The following is a 23,871-nucleotide window of genomic DNA, read 5'->3' as shown; positions in this document are numbered from 1 at the left end:
CATTTCTAGTCTGTCAATCTATGGGCAAAGACAAACATACACATGACAAGACACGCACTCTACACGCAAGTACACATGGATTTTGTATTGTAGATACAGTATGTGATAGTAGAGTAGTCGCCTGAGGGAGCACACTTAATGTGTTGTGAAAAGTGATATGAAATGTAATGTCATGTGATATTTTTTATTTTATATAACTGCCTTAAAACTTCTTATGGCTGGGCGCAGTATTGAGTAGCTTGGATGAATAAGGTGCCCAGAGTAAACTGCCTGCTACTAGTCCCAGAAGGGAAGATATGCATATTATTAGTAGAGTTGGATAGAAAACACTCTGAAGTCTCTAAAATTGTTTGAATGATGTCTGTGAGTATAACAGAACTCATATGGCAAGCAAAAACCTGAAAAAGAATCCAACCAGGAAGTGGGAAATCTGAGGTTTGTAGGTTGCCTATCCAATATACCTAGTCTTTGGGGTCATATTGCACTTCCTAAGGCTTGTATGTTTGAGGAATTTTAATTATGAGATTTCTGTTTGAATTTGGCGCCCTGCACTTTCACTGGCTGTTGTCATGTCGATCCCGTTAACGGGATCTCAGCCATAAGAAGTGTTAATGTTGCTGGACATCCTTAATAAATACAAATAGGTAACAGGGTTGATGTGTTATGCTCGACCCACTCAGTTTTCCACCACAAAACAAGAGAAAATGGCCAAAAAGAGTAGAACCAACTCACCTGCTTGGACTTTAAGATGTTCCGTCTTTGTTTTTTGTTTTATATTTAAAAAAGGAATAATTTCAATAATTCCATATTAAAACGAGAGTTCAGTTCACGTAACAGGGTCAACCTTAAAATTATGAACAGGTAGTTTTTTTAACGTTAAAAGTAATCACCAATCACATTAAATGAACTAGGGCTTTACAATTATGGGGACAACTTTGAGAAATGTTTGGGTAAGTGGGTTAAATCTTACTAGAAGTCACAGATCAAAATGCTGAATATATCAGAATTATAAAATTTTACATGTGGTCTATATTAAAAGGTACTTCATTTAATATAACAGGCTGCTAAAATTCAATATCTTTACTTAAAATATCAAAGGGATGCGAAAGTCACTCATTTCGTGGTATGACCCTGCTATGAATGGGCATATCTAGATGTTATGTATTTGCCGTCCTATAGTATACATTTACGTATACATTGGTTTACTCTCAATCGTCAACCAATGGATTGAGATGAGCTGCAGTGCATCATGTTGTACATTTTGTTGATTCATAGAGCCTTGATGGTTGTTGTCAAACACTTGTAGCCATTGTCGTATAACAGTTGTCACATATAACAATGTATTTCTACATGCAGAATGTGTGTAGGATATATAAATAAATATATGAATATATGTATTTAAATTATGCTAAACATGCACACTGTGGCCATTTTTTATCTAATCATAAACATGTTTCCATTGGTAGAGTGATGGCTCCACAACAAGTATAACATTGGACTTTGGAGATGGGACGGCCATGTCCTACGCTAACATCAGCTCCATAGAGGATGGAGTCAAACATATATACAATAAAGTGGGCATTTACCGAGTGGCTGCCACAGCACTCAACAGCCTTGGCTCTGAGAGAGTCTTACTATATCTACATGTTACCTGTAAGTGAAACAGCAATGAATGACTGATATAATTCATTTACTATAGAATTACAGGTACTCTTTGCAACATTTCTACCCGTAAAAAAACTCTGTTAATGATGCAACTGCAGTAGGAAAGGAATACACTTCCATGAAAGGAAACACTTGTATTTTATTTTATTGTAGGTCTACTTGAGCAAGTGCAGCTTTCAGCTCCCTCGGTGGTTGTTAGGAATGAAGCAGTGAATCTATCAACAGTCCTAAAGCCAAGTTACGTTGGAACAGTCACCTACTATTGGTGGTTCAACAACCACACTGAGGTCAGTCAAGAAGTCCACTGTATCTTAAAACTTCACAGATTTACAGAACTTTACTTACCTCATTTACCATATTAATTGCAATATTGTGTATTGTATGGACAAACCTAACTTTAGTTTGTGACATTCTCTCTCTCTCGCTCTCTGTCAAACTCTATCACTCTGTCTTTTGTATGTGTGTCAGCCTGTTATGACTTTAGTGGGAGGAATGTCCTTCACCTTCTCAAAGGAGGGAACCCATACTGTCACCGTGCAAGTGTCAGTTGGTAACACCGTCCTTCAAGACAAAATAACTGTTGCTGTCTATGGTAAGGTATTTGAAATGACTCATCTCTAAATGACAGAGGTGTTATATGTTTCTAACATCCAGGTGGTAAATGTTCTGTGATATAAAATACTGACTGTGATGCGACCAATAAAAGGTGATTTGAACATTTAGATGTTTAACGCTTAATCATTTATAACCTCTTATGATCTATTAACAGTTTCTCTCTTATTATCTAGTATTTATCACCATTAAATATGTGTCTTGTATTTTCCTGTAGAACATTTCAAGTCACATGTTTTAGCCTTCTCCTCTAATCTGGAGGCCTTCAATCCTGGTGTGGCTGAATGGAGGCAAGACATCAGTAGAGTGGTCAAGGACTCCATGGTCCAAGTGAGTTCTCCTGTACAGTACTACTACAGAACTTCTTACCAGTAAATTACTGCGATTACAGTAACTAATTGGTGCACTCTGATGATGATTTCAAGTAATTCTAACAGCATTGCAAACAACTTGGTAGCAAATTGTATGTCATGATGCTTCCCTCACTGAATTCACTGAAGTTAGCTGGTAAAAATTACTAGCAGTATACGATTTCTAAGTGCCACAAATCAGGTTATGTCCCTATAAGTATTTGGCCTAATGTAAATAGCACGTAGAGTGTACCATATAAGGCAAAGTGTTTCCAGTCTCCTCCATTGTCTCTCTCAGGATGTCAAGAGGCACATTGGGTTACATAGAAGGCCTGGCTGCTGAGCTATATATACACCACACACTGGCTTTCTGTCTTGTCAGCTATGACCATGTTTTATACCAGGAAACTGACTGGGTTGTTACAGCGCAAATGCACTTAAAAAGGCCTGCTCTTTACTAAAGACTGTCAAAATGAACTTGCATGTTTGGGCTGATTTGTGCATTATCTCTTGCCAGTGACTGGTACTTAGTCAAATGACATCTGGAAGAAAAAAGAAAAAAAGCTGGTGCATTTAGGCTTTTCCACAGTTACGTACAGTGCAGTGCTATATGACAAAATGTAATGAAAATATAGGAGAAACTGAGATGCCAGATGTATTTTTTTTTTTTTTTCATTACTTTTTCATTGAAGGTCACAGGGATCAGTGGAGAGCAGCTGCTAGTGTCAGTGCTCCCAGGGTTGCCAACGGCAGCAGAGTTTTGCATCGTCCCTGGAAAAAGGTCAACAGAGGGGAGAATGGATGGAAAAGTGACACATTTAGAGCAGGTAATGTATCACCAGACTATAAAGTCTTAAACGATTTTGAATTATTATTATGGTTCTACCCATTTACTTCCATTTATATAGATCCATTACTTGAATTATGCTGTAGTTAGGCCTACAGTACCTCAATGTTAAATTAAGCAAGTAATAACAGCATCACTAAATAGCAGCATAATGTGAAAACACATTTCCCCTTGATTATATTCTTCATATCATGGTGGGTTCATCATTTGCTCATAATTAGTTTTTCTCTTTTCGCTGCTTTAATCAGACATGCATATGGAATCTACTGATCCTTTATTAGATATTCAAGCGCAACAAAATTGCATTTATTTACACACTTCCACCACTAGAGGGCAATGTCTTCCCATCAAAATAACAGAACCTCGCTCTTGAAAAGCTGCATTCATCTCAGTACATCATTGCAACCTAAACTGTAGCATCACAATTTATTTCACATAACTCATTTCTAACCATTATAAGTTAATAGCTCTAAGACATACTATACTTATCATTCACTCCATCATAAAGGGTTTGCTTCGAATATAATAACTAAGATGCTGGACTTGGGCTCTAATGGTTTTTACAGCTATATAATTCTTGACATTCTATAGAGTTGATAAAACACACCACGTTTTCATCTGCCTTTCAGCAGCTCAATCGTATAGTAAAATTGATATCCATTTCAGTCCACCATCAGACACTTTTATTCTGCATGATCTGTTACAATCCTGGATACACTTATTTGCATATGTTGCAACATGTAAACGTAATTCCAGTGGCTCGCAGTTAGTCTTGAACTGAGTTAATAGGTATTTAATTAAAATGATGCATCATGTAATTGGACACATCAGAGGAGACTAGTGGCGGGGCAGCCTGAGTTGGGAATTAGGCGGATGTATTTATCTATAGCCTGTCTGAATACCTGGCAAGACCTCACAGACAATTGGTTGATATATCTTAGTTCACTATTGCACATCTTCTTATGTCGTGTGTGTGACATGGCGTGTGTGTGCACGTTGGGTTTGTGTGTGTCTGTGTGGTGGGGGGGGGTGGTGATGTCTGGCACAGCTTATTAAAATGTGTTATAGATTTACTGACCCTGATACGCCACTAGAATAAAAAGTAATTATTCATACAGTGTAGAGCAGTCTATTTTTAACCAGTGGAAAGATTTTAGAAAGAGCGAGATGGAATTAGTGAGCCATGGCTAAGGAGTCAAATGGGTTTTGGGAAGGCATTCTGGTCTCTTGTTAAATGGTTTCTGGTAAATTGTTAAATTACTGCTTTATCTAGCTGTGAACCCTTAATGAAAAAAGCAGGCTTCTGGCAAACAGTTGTGGCAAATCTTTGGCCAATTTTCCAAAAATTGCTCATATTTTCATATGCAAATTAGTTTTTGTCACTGGTCTACACACATTACCCCATAACGTCAAAGTGGAATTATTTTTGTAGAAATTTTCACCAATTTTCTTTTTTTTTAAAGCCGAAATGTCTTGAGTCAATAAGCATTCAACCCCTTTGTTATTGCAAGCCTAAGTAAGTTCAGGAGTACAGATTTGCTTAACAAGTCAAATATAAAATGTTGCATGGTCTCTGTGTGCAATAATAGTGTTCAACATTATTTTTTAATGACTACCTCACCTCTGTACTCTACACATAGAATTATCTGCAAGGTCCCTCAGTCGAGGAGTGAATTTCAAACACAGATTCAACCACAGAGACCAGGGAGGTTTTCCAATGACTTGCCGATTGGTAGACAGAGGAAGCAGACATTGAATATCCCGTTGAATATGGTTATTAAGTACACTTTGGATGGGGTCTCAATAAACCCAGTCAATAGAAAAATACAGGCGTCCTTCCTAACTCAGTTGCCAGAGAGGAAATAAAACGCTCAGGAATTTCACCAGTGGTGACTTTAAATCAGTTACAGAGTTTAATGGCTGTGATAGGGGGAAATTGATGATGGATCAACAACATTGCAGTTACTCCACAATACAGAGTGAAAAGAAGGAAGCCTGTACAGAATAAACATTTCCAAAACATGCATCCTGTTTGCAACAAGGCATTATGGAGAGTGGTACTCAGTAATGTGTTGTATTGTTTTTCCCAAGCATAATTGCTTTGCCACATTTTTTGCAGTATGAGTTTATTTTCAAACATAGTGGTAGCTGCATCATGTTATGGGTATTCTTGTAATCTTTCAGGAGTGATGAGTTTGTCAGGATAAAAAAGAAACGGAATGGAGCTAAGCACAGGCAAAATCCTAGATGGAAACCTTGTTCAGTCTGATCATACACCAGACACTGGGATATGAATTCACCTTTCAGCAGGACAATAACCTAAAACACAAGGCCAAATCTACACTGGCGTTGCTTACCAAGAAGACAGTGAATGTTCCTGAGTGACCGAAATACAGTTTTGACTTAAATCTGCTTGAAAATCTATGGCAAGATTTGAAAATGGTTGTCTAGCAATGATCAACAACCAATTTGACATAACTTGAGGAATTTTTTAAATAATAATAATGGGGCAAATATTGTACAATCCAGGAGTGCAATGCTGTAATCGCTGCCAAAGATGATTCTAAGATGTATTGACTCAGGGGTGTGAATGCTTATGTGAATGAGATATTTCTGTATTTCATTTTCAATAAATTAGCAACAATTCTGAAAAACATGATTTCACTTTGTCATTATGGGATATTATGTGTAGATGGGTGAGACAAAAAGGCACTCTACCTACAACATTTACATGAGAGAAATGTGAACACTATGGGGATGTTGACCTTAGGATGTTTAAAGGGACAATTATAGAATTATTTACATGAGCCAAGTGATAACTGAGCAATGAGCTTTCAACCAATGGATGTTTAAAAGAGAAAGAACCAAATAAAAATTATTAGAACAAAAAAAACTAAATTAAACCCAGTTCAGAACTGTTGCCTTTTTGAGTGAAAAAATTGTATTTGGCCTTACTGCTTTTAGACCATAAAAATGCATTGAAAAACAGATTCACTACATGGAACAACAGATAGTCCACCCAAAAAATCTTAAGGAAGTTTGTTCTGAAGTGTCTGTTCTATATCTAAGAGATACAGTTGAAATCGGAAGTTTACATACACCTTAGCCAAATAGATTTAAACTCAGTTTTTCACAATTCCTGACAATTAATCCTAGTAAAAATGCCCTGTCTTAGGTCAGTTAGGATCACCACTTCATTTTAAGAATATGACATGTCAGAATAATAGTAAAGAGAATGATTTATTTCATCTTTTATTTCTTTCATCACATTCCCAGTGGGTCAGAAGTTTACATACACCTAATTAGTATTTGGTAGCATTGCCTTTAAATTGTTTAACTTGGGTCAAATGTTTTGGGTAGCCTTCCACAAGCTTCCCACAATACGTTGGGTGAATTTTGGCACATTCCTCCTGATAGAGCTGGTGTAACTAAGTCAGGTTTGTAGGCCTACTTGCTCGCTCACGGTTTTTCAGTTCTGCCCACACATTTTCTATAGGATTGAGGTCAGGGCTTTGTGATGGCCACTCCAATACCTTGACTTTGTTGTTCTTAAGCCATTTTGCCACATCTTTGGAAGTATGCTTGGGGTCATTGTCCATTTGGAAGACCCATTTGCGACCAAGCTTTAACTTCCTTACTGATGTCTTGAGATGTTGCTTCAATATATCCACATAATTTTCCTCCCTCATGATGCCATCTATTTTGTGAAATGCACCAGTCCCTCCTGCAGCAAAGCACCCCCCACAACATGATGCTGCCACCCCCATGCTTCACGGTTGGGATGGTGTTCTTCGGCTTGCAAGCCTCCCCCTTTTTCCTCCAAACATATTGATGGTCATTATGGACAAACAGTTCCATTTTTGTTTCATCAGACCGGAGGACATTTCTCCAATAAGTATGATCTTTGTCCCCATGTGCAGTTGCAAACCGTAGTTTGGCTTTGGTTTTGGAGCAGTGGCTTCTTCCTTGCTGAGCGGCCTTTCAGGTTATGTCGATATAGTACTCATTTTACTGTGGCTATAGATACTTTTGTACCTGTTTCCTCCAGTATCTTCACAAGGTCCTTTGCTGTTGTTCTGGGATTGATTTGCACTTTTCGCACCAAAGTACGTTCATCTCTAGGAGACAGAACGTGTCTCCTTCCTGAGCGGTATGATGGCTGCGTGGTCCCATGGTGTTTATACTTGCGTACTATTGTTTGTACAGATGAAAGTGGTACCTTCAGGCGTTTGGAAATTGCTCCCCATGATGTCAATTAGCCTATCAGAAGCTTCTAAAGCCATGACATAACTTTCTGGAATTTTCAAAGCTGTTTAACTTCTCTGGGATATGTGGGACAGTGGCGTCCCACTTGGCCAAAAGCCAGAAAAAATGTAGCGCGCCAAATTCAAATATATTTCTATAAAAATCAATCTTTCATGAAATTACACATGAAAGACACCAAATGAAAGCTACACATGTTGTGAATCCAGCCAACATGTCTGATTTCAAAAAGGATTTATGGGGAAAGCACACTAACAATTATGTTAGCTCAGTACATAGCCACAGAAAAACACAGCCATTTTCCCAGCAAAAGATAGTAGTCCTAAAAAGCAGAAATAGAGATAAAATTAATCACTAACCTTTGATGATCTTCATCAGATGACACTTGTAGGACATCATGTTACACAATAGATTTATGTTTTGTTCGATAATGTGCATATTTATATCCACAAATCTCGGTTTACATTGGCACCATGTTCAGAAATGCTTCCAAAATATCTTGAGAAATTGCAGAGAGCCACGTCAAATAACAGAAATACTCATCATAAACTTTGATGAAAGATACATGTTTTACATATAATTAAAGATACACTTGTTCTTAATGCAACCGCTGTGTCAGATTTCAAAAAAACTTTACGTAAAAAGCACACCATGCAATAATCTGAGACGGCGCTCAGAAAAAAACAAAATTTCTCCGCCATGTTGGAGTCAACAGAAATACGAAATTACATCATAAATATTCCCTTACCTTTGATCATCTTCATCAGAATGCACTCCCAGGAATCCTAGTTCCAAAATAAATCGTTGTTTTGTTCGATAATGTCCATTACTTATGTCTAAGTAGCTACTTTTGCTAGCATGTGTAGTGCACATGTCCAAACGCTGGCGCAGATGCAGGCAAACTCGGACGAAAACTTAAAAAAGTTATATAACAGGTCGAATAAACTGGTCAAACTAAGTAGAGAATCAATCTTCAGGATGTTGTTATCATATATATCCAATAACGTTCCAACCGGAACATTCCTTCATGTCTGTAGAAGTTATGGAACGCAAGGCGATATCATGAGGAAAGCGCATGACCAGGAACTGGCATTCTGCCAGACCAATGACTAAACACCTCCCATCCGGCCCCACATCACACTAGAGGCTTCATTCCACGTTCTACAGACTGTTGACATCTAGTGGAAGGCGTAGGAAGTGATCCATATCTTACAGGGAATTGAATCGGCGATGAGTTGAACATTGACCAGTCTCAAAATTCTCACTTCCTGTTTGGATTTTTTCTCAGGTTTTTGCCTGCCATATGAGTTCTGTTATACTCACAGACATCATTCAAACAGTTTTAGAAACTTCAGAGTTTTTTATATCCAATAGTAATAATAATATGCATATATTAGCATCTGGGAAAGAGTAGGAGGCAGTTCACTATGGGCACGCAATTCATCCAAAGGTGAAAATGCTGCCCCCTATCATAAAGAAGTTAAAGGCACAGTCAACTTAGTGTATGTAAACTTCTGACCCACTGGAGTTGTGATACAGTGAATAATGAGTGAAATAATCTGTCTGTAAACAATTGTTGGAAAAATTACTTGTGTCATGCACAAAGTAGATGTCCTAACCGACTTGCCAAAACTATAGTTTGTTAGCAAGAAATTTGTGGAGTGGTTGGAAAACTAGTTTTAATTACTCCAACCTAAGTGTATGTAAACTTCCGACTCCAACTGTATAAGAAAGATCAGGAATTATTGGTTAAAAAAAATTGACACGTATTTACCCCCTTATTTTTGGCACTAAACACTCTCCATATACAGTTTACTTCAATAAATTTTTTCAACTGGTACCAGGGGAGCTTCAGACAAGTCTTGTGAGGCGGGCCTCCCGGGTGGCGCAGTGGCTCTGGGTTCGCGCCCAGGCTCTGTCGCAACCGGCCGCGACTGGGAGGTCCGTGGCCTTGCGTCGTCCGGGTTAGGGAGGGTTTGGCCGGTAGGGATATCCTTGTCTCATCGCGCACCAGCGACTCTTGTGGCGGGCCGGGCGCAGTGCGCGCTAACCAAGGTCGCCAGGTGCACGGTGTTTCCTCCGACACATTGGTGCGGCTGGCTTCTGGGTTGGATGCGAGCTGTGTTAAGAAGCAGTGCGGCTGGTTGGGTTGTGTTTCGGAGGACGCATGGCTTTCGACCTTCGTCTCTCCCGAGCCTGTACGGGAGTTGTAGCGATGAGACAAGATAGTAACTACTAACAATTGGACACCACGAAATTGTGGAGAAAAAGGGGGTAAAAAAATTAAATCATTGGCTTTCAGGGCATCATCTGCTGCTGAACGACAGCGCTGCATTGTGTGTGTGATCTTCAAGAAAACTGCAGAAAATTATCTGGCATCTCCCTCTCCCACTTGCGCAGCTGCCAAACTGAGCAGAGACCGCTGCTAAGCAGAGAGCGCACTAAACAGATAGCACAGATGCACTTGGCCAAATCAATTCCAGTAATTAATTAAATAATAAAACATTTACTCTGACACGTTGCAATCCACCATTAACAGGTCGGTGGGTCGCGACCCATAGGAAAGGCTGCCCTAAACTGTTCGGACGCTACAGACGGACGTTGGCAGATCGTCTGTGCCGACTTCAGATGAGTCCCAAGACGCTTGTGGGGGCTTTTCGGGGTCATAAAAAACTGAGAACAACATTGTGTTCATGAGAATCTCATCTTTCCATAGAGGGGTCATAATAGTTTGTAGGCCTAACCATTCGACCGCTACAGACGATTTTGCGAGAAGACAGATTTTTGAGATGTCTCATGGTCTGACAAACACTGCTCTAGCTCTGTTACCTTCCACCACAGATGCGGACGTGCGACATCAGCGGATGCGGGGGATTGAGATGCATCCAATGAAAAAACAGATATCTTAAACTGACAGATTTTTAAGGGGATTTCTGTATTATGCTAATTCGATTTTTGCGGGGCAGCGGAAAATCTACTCTAGGGGTTATTAAGAGCCAGTTGTCTACAAGTTCTTTCTTCTTCCTGATTCAGGTATATAAGGCTTGGGTGGAAGAAAAGCGACATAACATTTAGTTATGCCGACTATGTAGTTGGTGAGCGATGGATTGGCCATGTAGAAAACAACCTCCCGGTCGGTTGTACATAATTCACCCCCAAATTCATATTTTCAAAATTTTAATATATTAAACTTCAGTATAAATGAGTGGGGGATGTTGAACGAGATGTCAGAATAAGTGTAAAACACAAGTTATAGAGTCAGATAAAGCAGAAATGGATGAAGATATACACAGCCCTCAAAAAGCAAGGCAAGATGGCAATGACGAAGTGAGATGGAGAGGAACCCAGCGAAGGAAACGCTGATAAGTATTAGCAGAGAAATCTGCAAACTTAGAACCGAAGTGAGAGGGAACCTGACTACATTCAAGGACAAAGTTAAGAAGGAAATAAAGAAGGAGTTAGAGGAACTCAAACATGAAGTTACAGCGAGGCTCCAGGAAAATTTAAGGGGAACTTCACACCCAAAGTAAAGTTTTTAAAGGGGCAGAGACACGAATCGAATAGCTGGAAGAACAAAACATGGAAATTGGCAAAGCTCTACTTCTTCCATTGAAACAACAACAGTGAATACAGGAGAAACTGAGGGACCTTGAGGGAAGTTCCAGTCACGACAATATCCATATTTACGATATTGCTGTGGATGCAGAAGGAAGAGATATGCCCCAATTCATAGAAGGTCTACTCAAAAATGAACGTTCTCTGCCGACAGACACAGATCTTCAGATCCAGAAAGCCTACAGGGCACTCGCTCAAAAACCGATACAATACCAAGGAAATTATTTTGAGGAAAGCCTGGCAGAAGAAGATTAAACATGGAACACGCATACTGTCATTCGACCACGATTACGCTCATGAGGTGATTCAGAGATGCAAATCCCCCATGGACAAAATGAGAATCCACAGGGAGTCCATCCAACGGTCTACAGCAGTGTGGCTGAGGCAGTACAGGACATGAGGAAGATGGGATTCAGTATGGAGGTAGAGGAGAGGACGGGCTCAACAGCATCACCAGTGAGAGACAACTACAACAAGTGTTGACGTGGAGGCGTGTGGGAGGGGAGCGGAATTCAGCCAGGGCCGAAGGATAAGAGACGATACAATGAGCAAGGGACAGATTGCAGGAATTCAAACGGAGACCTAATTCTATGGATACATATGTGATTTGTAATACCGGGTATGGGGAATTTGCTAAGGCTGAAATATGAGGTAGGTGGATAACACCTATAGATGGCGGTTTAGCTAGCTAGGGTAGATGGATAGCAACTATGGCTGTCTGGTTAGGTAGCATATTGCTGGGCTGGGTTGACCAAGCAATTTATAGCTAGCCAAATAGCCTGCAACCTCAGCTCGGCTAATTTGATTTGGGGCTAAAACTGTCATTGTTTATAGGCTATAACCCAGCCTTGGATAGGGTCACTTGAGGATTAATGCCAATCGGTTAACATACTGACGTAACGTTATTTCCAGAAAATTATTGCTCAAAAGGCCAACTGTAAGGCCGACTGTTTACTTTAACTGCAACAACGTTTTATTCAGAAACTCACAAACGAAGTGAATCTTTCAAACGGAACACTGACTCTTTTGAATAGGAACCAAGACCGGCGGGTATGTGTCATTAACTGGTCATAGCTAGAATGTGTAGAGGGAGAATTTTATACTATCTCTGCACTGCTAGAGGGGCCTCCACATAGCGTGGATTTTTCTCCTCGGACCAGGAGAAAATGCAGTCCTGTGGGGAGGACTGCATTGGGCAACCCATTTTTTGAAGGTCTACTTTTTGTTATCTTATTGAGATTTTGTATCCAGATGTTCAGGGTTTGAATATTTTTTGTTACCGGGGTTCCAATACCATCTTGATGTATAAAAATAATGCAACATATGACTAATTCATCCACTGGGAGTTCGGCCCGTGAATGGTTTGAACAATCCTATTAAGAGAAGTAAGGTTTTTGCAAAAATAAAAAAGGAGAAAGCACAGGCCATTTATCACAATTGGAACATGAAAAACTGAAAAACACATTCTACAGTTCTTTTAAATAGAAACACAGTAGGGGTCTGGCGATCCTTATTATGAACTCTGTTCATTTTGAAAGTATTAAGGAAATTAATGACAAAGAGGAGAGATTAACGGTGGTAAAGGGGAAAATATAACATAAAGAGGTAACATTCATTAATGTTTATGTCCCTCCAGAGAGTGAAAAGTTATTTTTTTACACATTTATTTTCATTTGTGCGGGCATTTTGAACCTGGTGTTAAATCATCTGGACACGACCAGTTCTAAGAGAAAGAAAAGGCACCTCACAGTTGATTAATACCTCATTGATAGAACTGGGACTGATAGATATCTGGAAGGACCTCCACACATTGGAAAGGGATTATACCCGTTACTCTGTACTTCACTCAGTCTATTCTAGGAAGAGGTAGGGAGGGCAGTTACTCAACTTAAGAACAACAATTCTCCAGGGGGCGACGGCTTCCCATCAGAGTGGCACAAAACCATCGAAGAGGAATTGACCCCTTTGCTTATACTGTATCATCCTTCAATTGGACCTTGAAGGAGGGCCTTACTCCACCATCGTGGAAGGAAGCTATTATCTCAATTTAGTTATACATTACATTTAACTATGGTTCCCTGAAAGCTTTCCTGGGAGGTTTTATTAATGTTTTGAGAATATACATTTTAGGTTATTTGAAGGTAATTAAATAACATTCTGAGAACATGTTTCAATTAGGCTTTTAATAACACTGCTAGCTTAGGTTAATAGGATAGGATGCATGGAAATTAATTTGCTTAGGCATTAATCATGCAAACACATTTATTTTGTATTGTGGAAGGTAAGGGTAAGGGAAAGTTGTACCTTATACAACTGAATGCATTCAAAATGTGTCTTCCACATTTAACCCAACCCCTCGAAATCAGAGAGGAGCGGAGGGCTGCCTTAATCGACATCCACGTCTTCGGTGCCGGGGAACAGTGGGTTAACTGTCTTCTTCAGGGGCAGAAGGACAGAGCACGGGTCAGTGAGATTCAAACCTATGATATTCTGTTCTATTTCCATGGAAATAGTCCACTGTGGAACCAGAATGGAGATACGGTAGCATGGCATGTTTATTTTTTTTTACTTATACAAAGCTGTTAATTTGAGTCTATTCAAACAGACTCCACTTCGAACAAAACAAGCACTCATTAAGATCAGGTGTGGCCAATTAGTTGAACACACTTAATTAACAAGATAGAAGATAGTGAGACCCAAAGTGGGTCATCTGAGTAAATGTATAGTTATATAATTAATTACTGGAATTGATTTGGCCAAGTGCAACTGCGCTCACTGTTTAGCAGCGGTATCTCAGCTCAGGTTGGCAGCTGCATGAGTGGGAGGAATATGCCCGTGTGCTTCATCGTGTACCGGATCGTTTTTCTGCAGTTTTCTAGATCACTCCGCGACCCAGACGCTGAAGCGCTGTCGTTCAGCAGCAGATGATGTGCTGTCATCCACTGACTTGTCATTCCCACTCGCCATCACTTACCGCTGTCATCAAATGGACTCAAGCTAGCCACAAGTTCTGACTGAGCTCAATCGTCATGAAATGCATATACAGCGATGAGTTTCTCTCTCTTGGTTTTGTACAAACTTTGAGAAATAACGAGGATCGCCCGCAATGTGTTTTGTACGGGGAAGTGCTTAGTAATGAGTCTCTCAAAACTAACAAATTAAAACGACACGTCCTGACCAAACATCCACAGCATGACAGTAAACCCAGGGAGTTCTTTCAGAACAGGGCAGGATGCTTCAGGAAACAGTGCTTTGACAGTGGAAGAGTAAGCTAGCAAGGCATTGTTGTCATTTTATAACAGGTGATGATAAGCAGAAATAAGGGAGCACCATCTCTCGTTGTAGACGTTGTGAGTTTCTCTTTCAAACAATGCCCTCGTACTCAGCTAATAGCTAACGTTAGCCAAAGCAAGCTAGCTAGACACTAGGGTTGCCAACTGTCCCGTATTACCCGGGATGTCCCTTATATAGGGCTAAATTGGTTTTTCCCATTGTCCCATTGACACTCCCTTGTCCCGTATATTCATCCAATCACAGTATAGCGTAAACGCTCCAATTCCTGCAAAGTCATTTCTGTTGTTGTTCGGTCGGTTTTGGCATTTCAAGGAAATATGGATAAACTTGCAAAAAAAGAAAAGACTGTGCAGCTCCAACAAACAGGGGGGATATTTTGGATGATCTGTCCCTGACCTAAGGTGAGGCAGTGTATTTCTCAGTTGCCAGTGATGCCTCAAACAAGGTAAATAGAAACATGTCTCCAGTGTGTGTGAGATATTTCTCTGTGTCTGATGGAGTGCAGCGCAAGTGACTTGACTTTGACGAAGACAATGATGAAACTGCAAATGGCATACATCAAGCTCTGATGAACTGTCTGGAAAAGCATGAACTGGATATTAGACACATCACAGCCCTATGCAGCAGATAATGCCAATGTCAACTTTGGAAAACACCTCTCCGTTTACCAGTTATTGAGCAGTGCCAACAATCACATTCTGAAAGATAATTGCCCGGCACACATAGCTCATAATGCCTGCAAGATCGCCTGCGATCAGCTGTCAGTGGATATTGAGACAGTTGTTTTAAAGATCTACAGCCACTTCTCAGTATCTGCTTCCCGAAGAGAGGAACCGCTTGCATTTTTTTTGCCTTTGTTTTCATTGAATGGAGTGAAATTCTGCGACATGTTTGCACACGATGGCTCGCTCTTCATCCGGCTGTCGATCGTCTCCTGCAAAGCTGGCCAGCTCTTACTTTATACTTCAGGTCCCTTGGGGAGACTTGCCCTGTGGCACTGAAGAGTGCTTTTGAGTATGAAGAAAAAATGGAAGCTGCTGAGATTTATCTGATTTAACTGATTTAACTGATGTCAGTTAGCCTATCAGAAGCTTCTAAAGCCATGACATCATTTTCTCGAATTTTCCAAGCTGTTTAAAGGCACAGTCAACTTAGTGTATGTAAACTTCTGATCCACTGGAATTGTGATACAGTGAGTTATAAGTGAAATAATATGTCTGTAAACAATTGTTGGAAAAATGTATTGTGCCATGCACAAAGTAGACGTCCTAACTGACTTGCCAAAACTATAGTTTCTTAACAAGAATTTTCTGGAGTGGTTGGAAAACTAGTTTTAATGACTCCAACCTAAGTGTATGTAAACTTCCGACTTCAACTGTAAATCAAAAGAAGGTCATATTTAGATAAAAATATTTTTACATGATAGTTCATTGTTGTTGGTTTTTGACAAAAGGCTTTCTCTGCTCCTCTAACAGACCTTCAAAGGGAACAGAGCTATCCTCAAAGCGTCATACTAGGTGAGCCTAAATATAGCAAATATATTTATATATAAGGCAAAGAAGCCCCACACTATAGGAGAGGAGCTCATCAAACCCTGCCTGAGCGATGTCTGTGTATCTCTTTTGGGCGAGGAGGCAGTAAAAAAAGTGTACTCAGTCCCACTTTTCAATGACACAGTGGGCAAAAGAATAAGATATATGTCAGTTGACATACAAGCATCTGTGATAGTAAAGATGAAACAGCACAAGAAATTCTCTCTTCAATTAGATGAGTCAGTAGATGTGGCTGGAATTCCGCAATAGATGGTATATGCATGATACGTATTTGATGATGATATCCAGGAGAAATTTCTTTTCTGTGACCATCTACAAACAACAACAAGGGGAGAGGACATTTTTAGGGTGGTAGACACTCATTTGAAAGACTTACAAATTGACTGGGCAAATTGTGTTGGGATTTGCACTGATTGACTGGGTGCAACTCCGGATTCATAGCTCATGTCCGCAGAGTGGTGCCCAACGTGAAACTGACACGTTGTAGTCTTTGGCCAGCAAAGCATTACAACCTAACCTAGGGGTTGTTTTTGACTCAGTCGTAAAGGTGGTGAATCTGACCAAGAAGAGATCTCTTCAAACAAGACTGTACAGAGAGCTTTGCAAGGAGATGGGAGCAGACCATAAGCACCTGCTCTTTCTTTGTGAGGTTAGGGGAGGGTCCTGGAGAGGCTGTGGGAACTGAGAGAGGAGGTTCTGGCCTATCTGAAGAAAGAGGACAGCGACCTTGCAGTCCTATTCCGTGACAAACTGTGGTTGGCTAGGCTGGCTTACCTGGTTGACATTTTCAGAAAACTCAATAAGCTGAACACAAGCCTCCAGGGCAAGGAATCAACCATTTTGGAGCTTGAAGATGGCATCAGAGGATTCACTGCACGCCTGGGATTGTGGCAGTCACAGCTGAAGGCTGGAGCATATGGCATGTTCCCTGTTCTGTCACATGCAGGTGATAGATTCCCCCCTATGTAAAGCTGTGAAGAAGGACATGGCTGAGTACATGGCCAGCATGCAGCAGAACTTTGACCGGTACTTTCCTAACCCACAGAAATCTCAAAAAACTTCAATGCCTTAGTGACGCTACAAGCAAGCAATGGAAGCAAGATGCTTTTTGAGGCAAACACACTCACACAGTTCTGGGTTGCTCATCTACAGCAGGAAGCGGTCTCCTGCCTGGCTGAGGAAGCAGTAGATGTTCTGATCCAGTTTGGCACCACATAGCTATGCGAGTCAGATGATCAACTCTGGCATACTTAAAAAACAAGTACAGAAACAGACTCCATGCATGACCTCAGGGTTGCACTGTCAAAACCTAAGCCCAGAATAGACCTGGTTGTTGAAAACTTCAACCAGCCACACACCTCTCATTAGGACTGTGTGTATGTGTGCTGGTCTACATCTGTGTGATGTGATCAATCAGTTTATTCCAGTTCAGAATACACATTATATATTGTATTTTATCAGCAACAGTTCCAACCTATACTTTTTTTCAACAATAATTTCTACAGTAAGATTTCATTTTTTTACCATTATTTTACCAGGTAAGTTGACTGAGAACACATTCTCATTTACAGCAATGACCTGGGGAATAGTTATAGGGGAGAGGAGGGGGATGAATGAGCCAATTGTAAGCTGGGGATGATTAGGTGAACATGATGGTATGAGGGGCAGCTTGGGAATTTAGCCAGGACAACGGGGTTAACACCCCTACTCTTACAATAAGTGCCATGGGATCTTTAATGACCTGAGAGAGTCAGGACACCTGTTTAACATCCCATCTGAAATACAGCACTCTACACAGGGCACTGTCCCCAATCACTGCCCTGGGGCATTGCAATATTTTTTAGACCAGAGGAAAGAGTGCCTCCTACTGGCCCTCCATCACCACTTCCAGCAGCATCTGGTCTCCTATCCAGGGACTGACCAGGACCAACCCTGCTTAGCTTCAGAAGGAAGCCAGCAGTGGGATGCCGGGTGTTATGTACAGTAGGCCTGATTCTTTTTTATCTGTACTGTTACTTAGTGTTGCATTATCAAAAACTGAGCCTGTGTGTGTGTGTGTGTGTGTGTGTGTGTGTGTGTGTGTGTGTGTGTGTGTGTGTGTGTGTGTGTGTGTGTGTGTGCTTTGTTCACAGGAGGTTGGTGGCACCTTAATTGGGGAGGACAGGCTCATGGTAATGGCTGGAGCAGAATTAGCGGAATGGTATCAAATACATCAAACACATGGTTTCCAGGTGTTTGGTGCCATTCCATTCGCTCTGTTCCAGCCATTATTATGAATCTTCCTCCCCTCAGCAGCCTCCTGTGGTTCTGTTATACATCTGTGTGATGTGATCAGTCAGTTTATTTCCATTCAGAATGAACATTATTTCTAGTATTTTAACAGCTGTAGTCTCACCTAGACAGATATGTAAGAGTGTTTTTAATGGGGAAAATAAACATGAATATATATTTATATGGGTATTTAATTATTTGTTTTTGTCTATATTGCATTTGTTTTAGGCATAACGGCAATGAAGGTTTGCTACAGATTCAAATAGAAACTTGAGGGAACTGTTTGTCGCGGGTTCACCACTACTGGCAAAAATTTGCAAGCCTTCATTATGTGGCACACTATTTATTTTGCATCAAATTCACCACAAACTTTGCTGGAAGTTTACTGCAACACAAACAATTGTAAGTGTAAAACAGGGGAAATCATAGAGCATTGGGAGAAAAATGTGGGAAAAGGGCAGTTTTGTAGAATTACATTTTTTTGTTTTTATAATTTTTTGAACTACTTCATTACTTATGAAAAACATCCAAAACAACAAATCACCAGTGAAAGATAAAGTATTGGAAAAGCGACATATACATTTTTCAAATGTCAGTAACTCTTGCCTTTCATAACCCAGGCAATTTTTCCTGATAGGATTTATATTGCTATGATTGGTATGTTAGCCTTTCGACAGAAATGTTATTACAGTAGGCCTTTACATGTCATATCAACACTTGCCCCTCTTTAAAAAAAAGCTATATTTACTGATCATGATTGAGGTTGAAATATTGATGAGTGTGAAACCATAGCTGTGTTTATTCCTCCACAGCTCTCTCTAGTCCTGCTAAGTGCCCTGAATCAAGACCTCATCCAGTTTACTCTGCGGCCTGGGGTTCAGATCAACGTCTATGCCACACGACTGTCTCCAGGTCAGCCAGTCTGCTGTGTTCACAGTATAGTCGGATGTCTGGTTATAGGATAGTTAAAGATATAAGGTCCTGCCTACTACTATGCAATTACAATCAATTCAAAGGGTTTTGCATGTTGGCCATTTTGGAATTATGTTATTATGAAGTAGAATGAAATGGAATAGTAACAGTCTCCACACCCCCAAGACAACACCCACGCATGCACACACACACACACTTGAGAGGTTGTTAGCACAGGGTCAGCCACAGAGCAATGTACCGGGAGCAACATTTTTTATTAAGTGACTTGCTCAAGGCCAAAACAGCATGAGATTGCTCCAGAGATTTGAACCAGCAACCTTCCAGTTTGCATAGCATTCTGCTTCTCTAACCTCTAGGCTAACTGCTGTTGAGAAGTCTAGTACCACAACAGCTTTATGAGAACGGTATAAGAAAGACATAACGCATGTTGTTTTGATCATTAAGGTCAAATTCAGTTACACTACGGTGTTGAAAATCCTCACAGCACTCGGGAGTGTGATGCCAGAAGAAAAGACAGCCCTCTATTTCTCTCTTTGTCTTATGTCTAAATACTTTTTCCCACCTCTATTTTTTCCCAAGCTCCTATCATGGACACCAGTGAGAGTGGTCACAATGGTGCTACAGTCATTATGCTAGTGTCAGCCGTATTTGTGGGTTTGGCAGTTTTCGTTATCTACAAGTTCAAAAGGTAAAGTATCCCCGACTTCATTTTAACTGAGCTGATTCTAATGAGAGTGATAGTATCAATTTAGGCCATTCTCACACACCAATCCATAAGCAAATTAATATGTACATCTTACTTCACGAATCCAATAGCTTAAACTAGTCAAAACATGAACTATCTTTAGAGACATCCTAACAATTGGACATCATCAAAGCCACTCTTCTCTTTCCTATACTCTGGAATATTCCCGGGAATGACAATCAATGTTTTAAGTATTGAATGAGTGTAAGTATTCTGCAGTCAATATTCATCTATCTAAAAATGTGAATGTTGACATTTCTGAAATGATAAATAGAGTCATTCAGCGAGAGGCATTCAACAGAATGGCAGCAATGGTTGAAAAGATAAGACCCGAGACAACATACAATGGCATATAAAATGGATAGTATCCTCTATTATTTAACTAGGCAAGTCAGTTAAGAACAAATTCTTATTTACAATGACGGCCTAGGAACAATGGATTAACTGCCTTGTTCAGGGGCAGAACGACAGATGTTTTTACCTTGTCAGGTTGGGGATTTGATCTAGCAACCTTTCAGTTACTGGCCCAATGCTCTAACCTCTAGAGTAGTTGCCGCCCCTGCTTCCATTGCATTGCAAAAGACCACACTCTCCCACAAGTTTAAATTATGACTATACTCAAAGTGTTAAAGTGTGTGAATCTGTCACTTTTAAAGATAATGAGGTTTGTTCATAGATCAACATTTATCACAACAGTGAAAAGGTACTGTAAATACCCCATGAAATCCAGATTTATCAGAAAATTTAACAGGGAGTTTTACTCCATTTTTCCCTCATCGGTGCTAAATATAATTTATGAGATATATTACACAAGTGATTAAGCAGAGAACCAAGCTAGCACATACAATTCTGAAAACCATATGTTTCTTAGAGCTCGGTCACTAATGTTCTCACAACATTTAACGTTTTTCACATTGGCTTCGTTCCCACAACCAATGTGAAACCAAAAACATACGTTCCAACAACTTCCAAAGAACCAAATGTGCTAGCTGGGAGCTAACAATGTATTTACTATTCATTTGACTTGCTGTTAACTATTTTGTACAATGTATATTTACTATAGGAAGATCCCTGGCATCAACATCCACACAAATGAGCGAGAGAAACAACAGGAAGTGATCCCTTCGGTGGTGTCTATAGCTGTCCCAAACCCTGAGGGGGACATGGTGAGCACTTTGGAGCACTTGGACACAGGGCCAGATGCACGTGGCATAGGTAAGGTATCCTTCATAAAGAGGACAGTTACTGATAAGTAGTCAAGAATAACTCATGGGCCTATTGATGAGACAGCTATAAATGCACATATTTTACCTTTATATAGTGGTGTACTGCTCTATTAAAGGGATAGTTCTACATTTTGGCAAAACTTACCCAGAGTCAGATGAACTCATGGATACAATTTGTATGTCTTTACTTGCGGTTTGAAGTCAGTTGAAGGTCGTTTCTGGACCCTTTGATATTTAACGTTAGCACAATGACTGGAAGTCTACAGGAACAGCTAGCATGCTACCAGAAATGACTTTTCTTCCCAGAAACTACCTTCAACTTCCTTCAAACTGCACACAGAGACATAAAAATGGTATCCATGTGTTGATCTGATGACTTAATTGCCAATCTTTTGCATTACTTATTATTTTGAAATGTTTTCACAGGTAGATCAAAACAATACATTGAAATTGCAATGTCCTTACTCTCCTCGTTAAGTTGATACCTTCCTATATGTTTTCTTTGGTAATGTGAGATAGTGTCCTATCATGCCAATAAACCTAATTGAATTGAACTGCATGCTGAAGTTATTTTTGAATTTATGAATGAATTAGTGTCCTAAGAATGTAGCAGTGCAGCGTGAATGCTATATTATAATAGTGATAAATGACTCTGTAGAGCTGTAGTTGATGTAGTCCTTCCAAATGTCAAGGGAGATTTGTTAGCATGGAAGATGGATATGCTTGCATGGAAAAATAGATATGCTAGTGTGCTAATGCTGATATATAATGTATTATCTGTCTCTTGTGTCACATGTCTCTGGCTAGGATACCTACCATCTCACACAGACGTCAAACTCTCAGATGAAACTCCCCATATGTTTTAATGCTGAGTCTACAGCCAACTTGTAAGCAATACATCTTTTTGGCAGTTGCTTCCAGCAAACTCTGAAACCATGGAACAAATGGAAGGTCTCCAGTGTTTTCTACCCATGCATGGACAGACCATCTTACACTGTGCTGCCTGGACTATAGGAGGAGACTACAGATTTTTCTGGCGTCTTGAAAAGGGTCATTTTTAATCGAAATACTTGTATTTTTGCAAGAACATTGCATGTTTATGAAAATAGTGTAATTATAGAACTGCTGAACTAAAGATAATAGTTGGTTACTCAGCTGGTTACAGTCGTGTGTATGACTTCAAGACAAGCAACAGTAAAGCAACAGTAATGTACAGTAATCTATTTCTCTTGAGTGTTCCATTTCTAGTACGTCTCTGGTGGTAGGTGTGTGGAGGATGTGTCAGTTAATTAACTTAGGCCCCGATTCCGACCCGAGTTAAGCACATGTAAATGGAACGTTATTCCCTTTTTATGCACTTTTCTCTCTTTCTCTCTATTATGACCTTGAACTTAACCATTGTGTAGTCTTAACATTCTGTATACTCCCCTTGTCTTCACAAACCCCTAAAATAAAGCAGCTTAATTGAATTTGAAAACCCAAATCTATTTTGCATGAAGAAACAACCTGTCATTCATCACAAACTTTGTGAATATCTGGGTTTTCCCTCTTCACAATGCAGAAAGACTGCATTTAATCAGTGGACACTACTTGTTTTTGTATTACAACACACCTGTCATAATTGTTTTCTTTACTAAAGTAGAGGTTTATTATTATTATTATTATTGCTAAAGGTACTGCATAGGTGTAAACATACATTTTTTTAGCAAGAGATAGCACTTGTATAGACTAAGAAAGTAGCAGAAATGTGCAGAAAGTAGTTTTGAATGCATTTTATTGAAAGGAAACTAACAGTTTTGAACTTTTTTGGCAACGTGGTGATGTATTCTTATATACTGTACAATGAGGATTTCAACTACAAAATACAAGTCTTCTCCCATTTTTTTTAACCATTGCCCCCACCCACAAGGTGTATAAAAAACAACAATAAATAATAATAAGATAATAGATACAAAACAAAAATGTGAAGAACATAAATCAATCAACTCTAATTAGCACATGTAGGACAGTATGCAAGTGTGTGTGCATGGATGTATTTCTCACATGTGCAGCACATAGTATTTGTTTTACAGTCCTTCTTTGGGAGGCAGAATTGGAATCTCCTCCTCTTGCCTGCCCCAGCTGCAGCCTCATGAGGACACATCAATGATGTTATGGAAGATGGCCAGGGGCCAGCAGGCAGTCATCCTCCTGCAGATGTAAGTTCCAAACACCTTGTCCAGGTTGTCCATGTCTCCTTTGTTGTGGTTGTAGTCCAAGATGATGGCTGGCTTTCTGCCCTTACAATCACTGATCTTGAAACACACTGATCTGTTTAACCTGTCTTTGTGTCTGTCTCCACCCACCTCCAGGTGTCACCTGTTTTCCTCATTAGTCCCGGGGTACTTATTCCTGTGTTCCCTGCTTGTCTGTTGTCAGTTTGTCTTGTTTGTCAAGTCAACCAGCGTGCTTTTTCCTGTTCTCCTGCTTTTTCCTTCTCTCTGTTTTGCTAGTCCTC

General features: G+C 40.0%; 1 protein-coding gene across 1 annotated transcript in view; it reads left to right on the top strand.

Moving 5' to 3' along the window:
- Positions 1 to 23,266, top strand: part of LOC139570897 (VPS10 domain-containing receptor SorCS1-like) — an 87,175-nt gene extending 63,909 nt beyond the window's left edge. Inside the window, exons 19-27 of the mRNA XM_071393201.1 lie at positions 1,467 to 1,653; positions 1,819 to 1,952; positions 2,134 to 2,257; positions 2,495 to 2,607; positions 3,320 to 3,454; positions 19,283 to 19,382; positions 19,983 to 20,091; positions 21,212 to 21,363; positions 22,182 to 23,266. Of these exons, the coding sequence (XP_071249302.1) occupies positions 1,467 to 1,653; positions 1,819 to 1,952; positions 2,134 to 2,257; positions 2,495 to 2,607; positions 3,320 to 3,454; positions 19,283 to 19,382; positions 19,983 to 20,091; positions 21,212 to 21,363; positions 22,182 to 22,240 (1,113 nt within the window). The 3' untranslated portion in view covers positions 22,241 to 23,266. The remainder of the gene's footprint in view (positions 1 to 1,466; positions 1,654 to 1,818; positions 1,953 to 2,133; positions 2,258 to 2,494; positions 2,608 to 3,319; positions 3,455 to 19,282; positions 19,383 to 19,982; positions 20,092 to 21,211; positions 21,364 to 22,181) is intronic.
- The last annotated feature ends 605 nt before the right edge of the window (positions 23,267 to 23,871 follow it).

The sequence above is a fragment of the Salvelinus alpinus genome, chromosome 3, assembly GCF_045679555.1.
Source record: "Salvelinus alpinus chromosome 3, SLU_Salpinus.1, whole genome shotgun sequence".
NCBI classification, from domain to species: Eukaryota; Metazoa; Chordata; class Actinopteri; order Salmoniformes; family Salmonidae; genus Salvelinus; species Salvelinus alpinus.
Note: the sequence above shows the minus strand (reverse complement) of the source record. Positions and strands in the feature narration are given on the sequence as shown.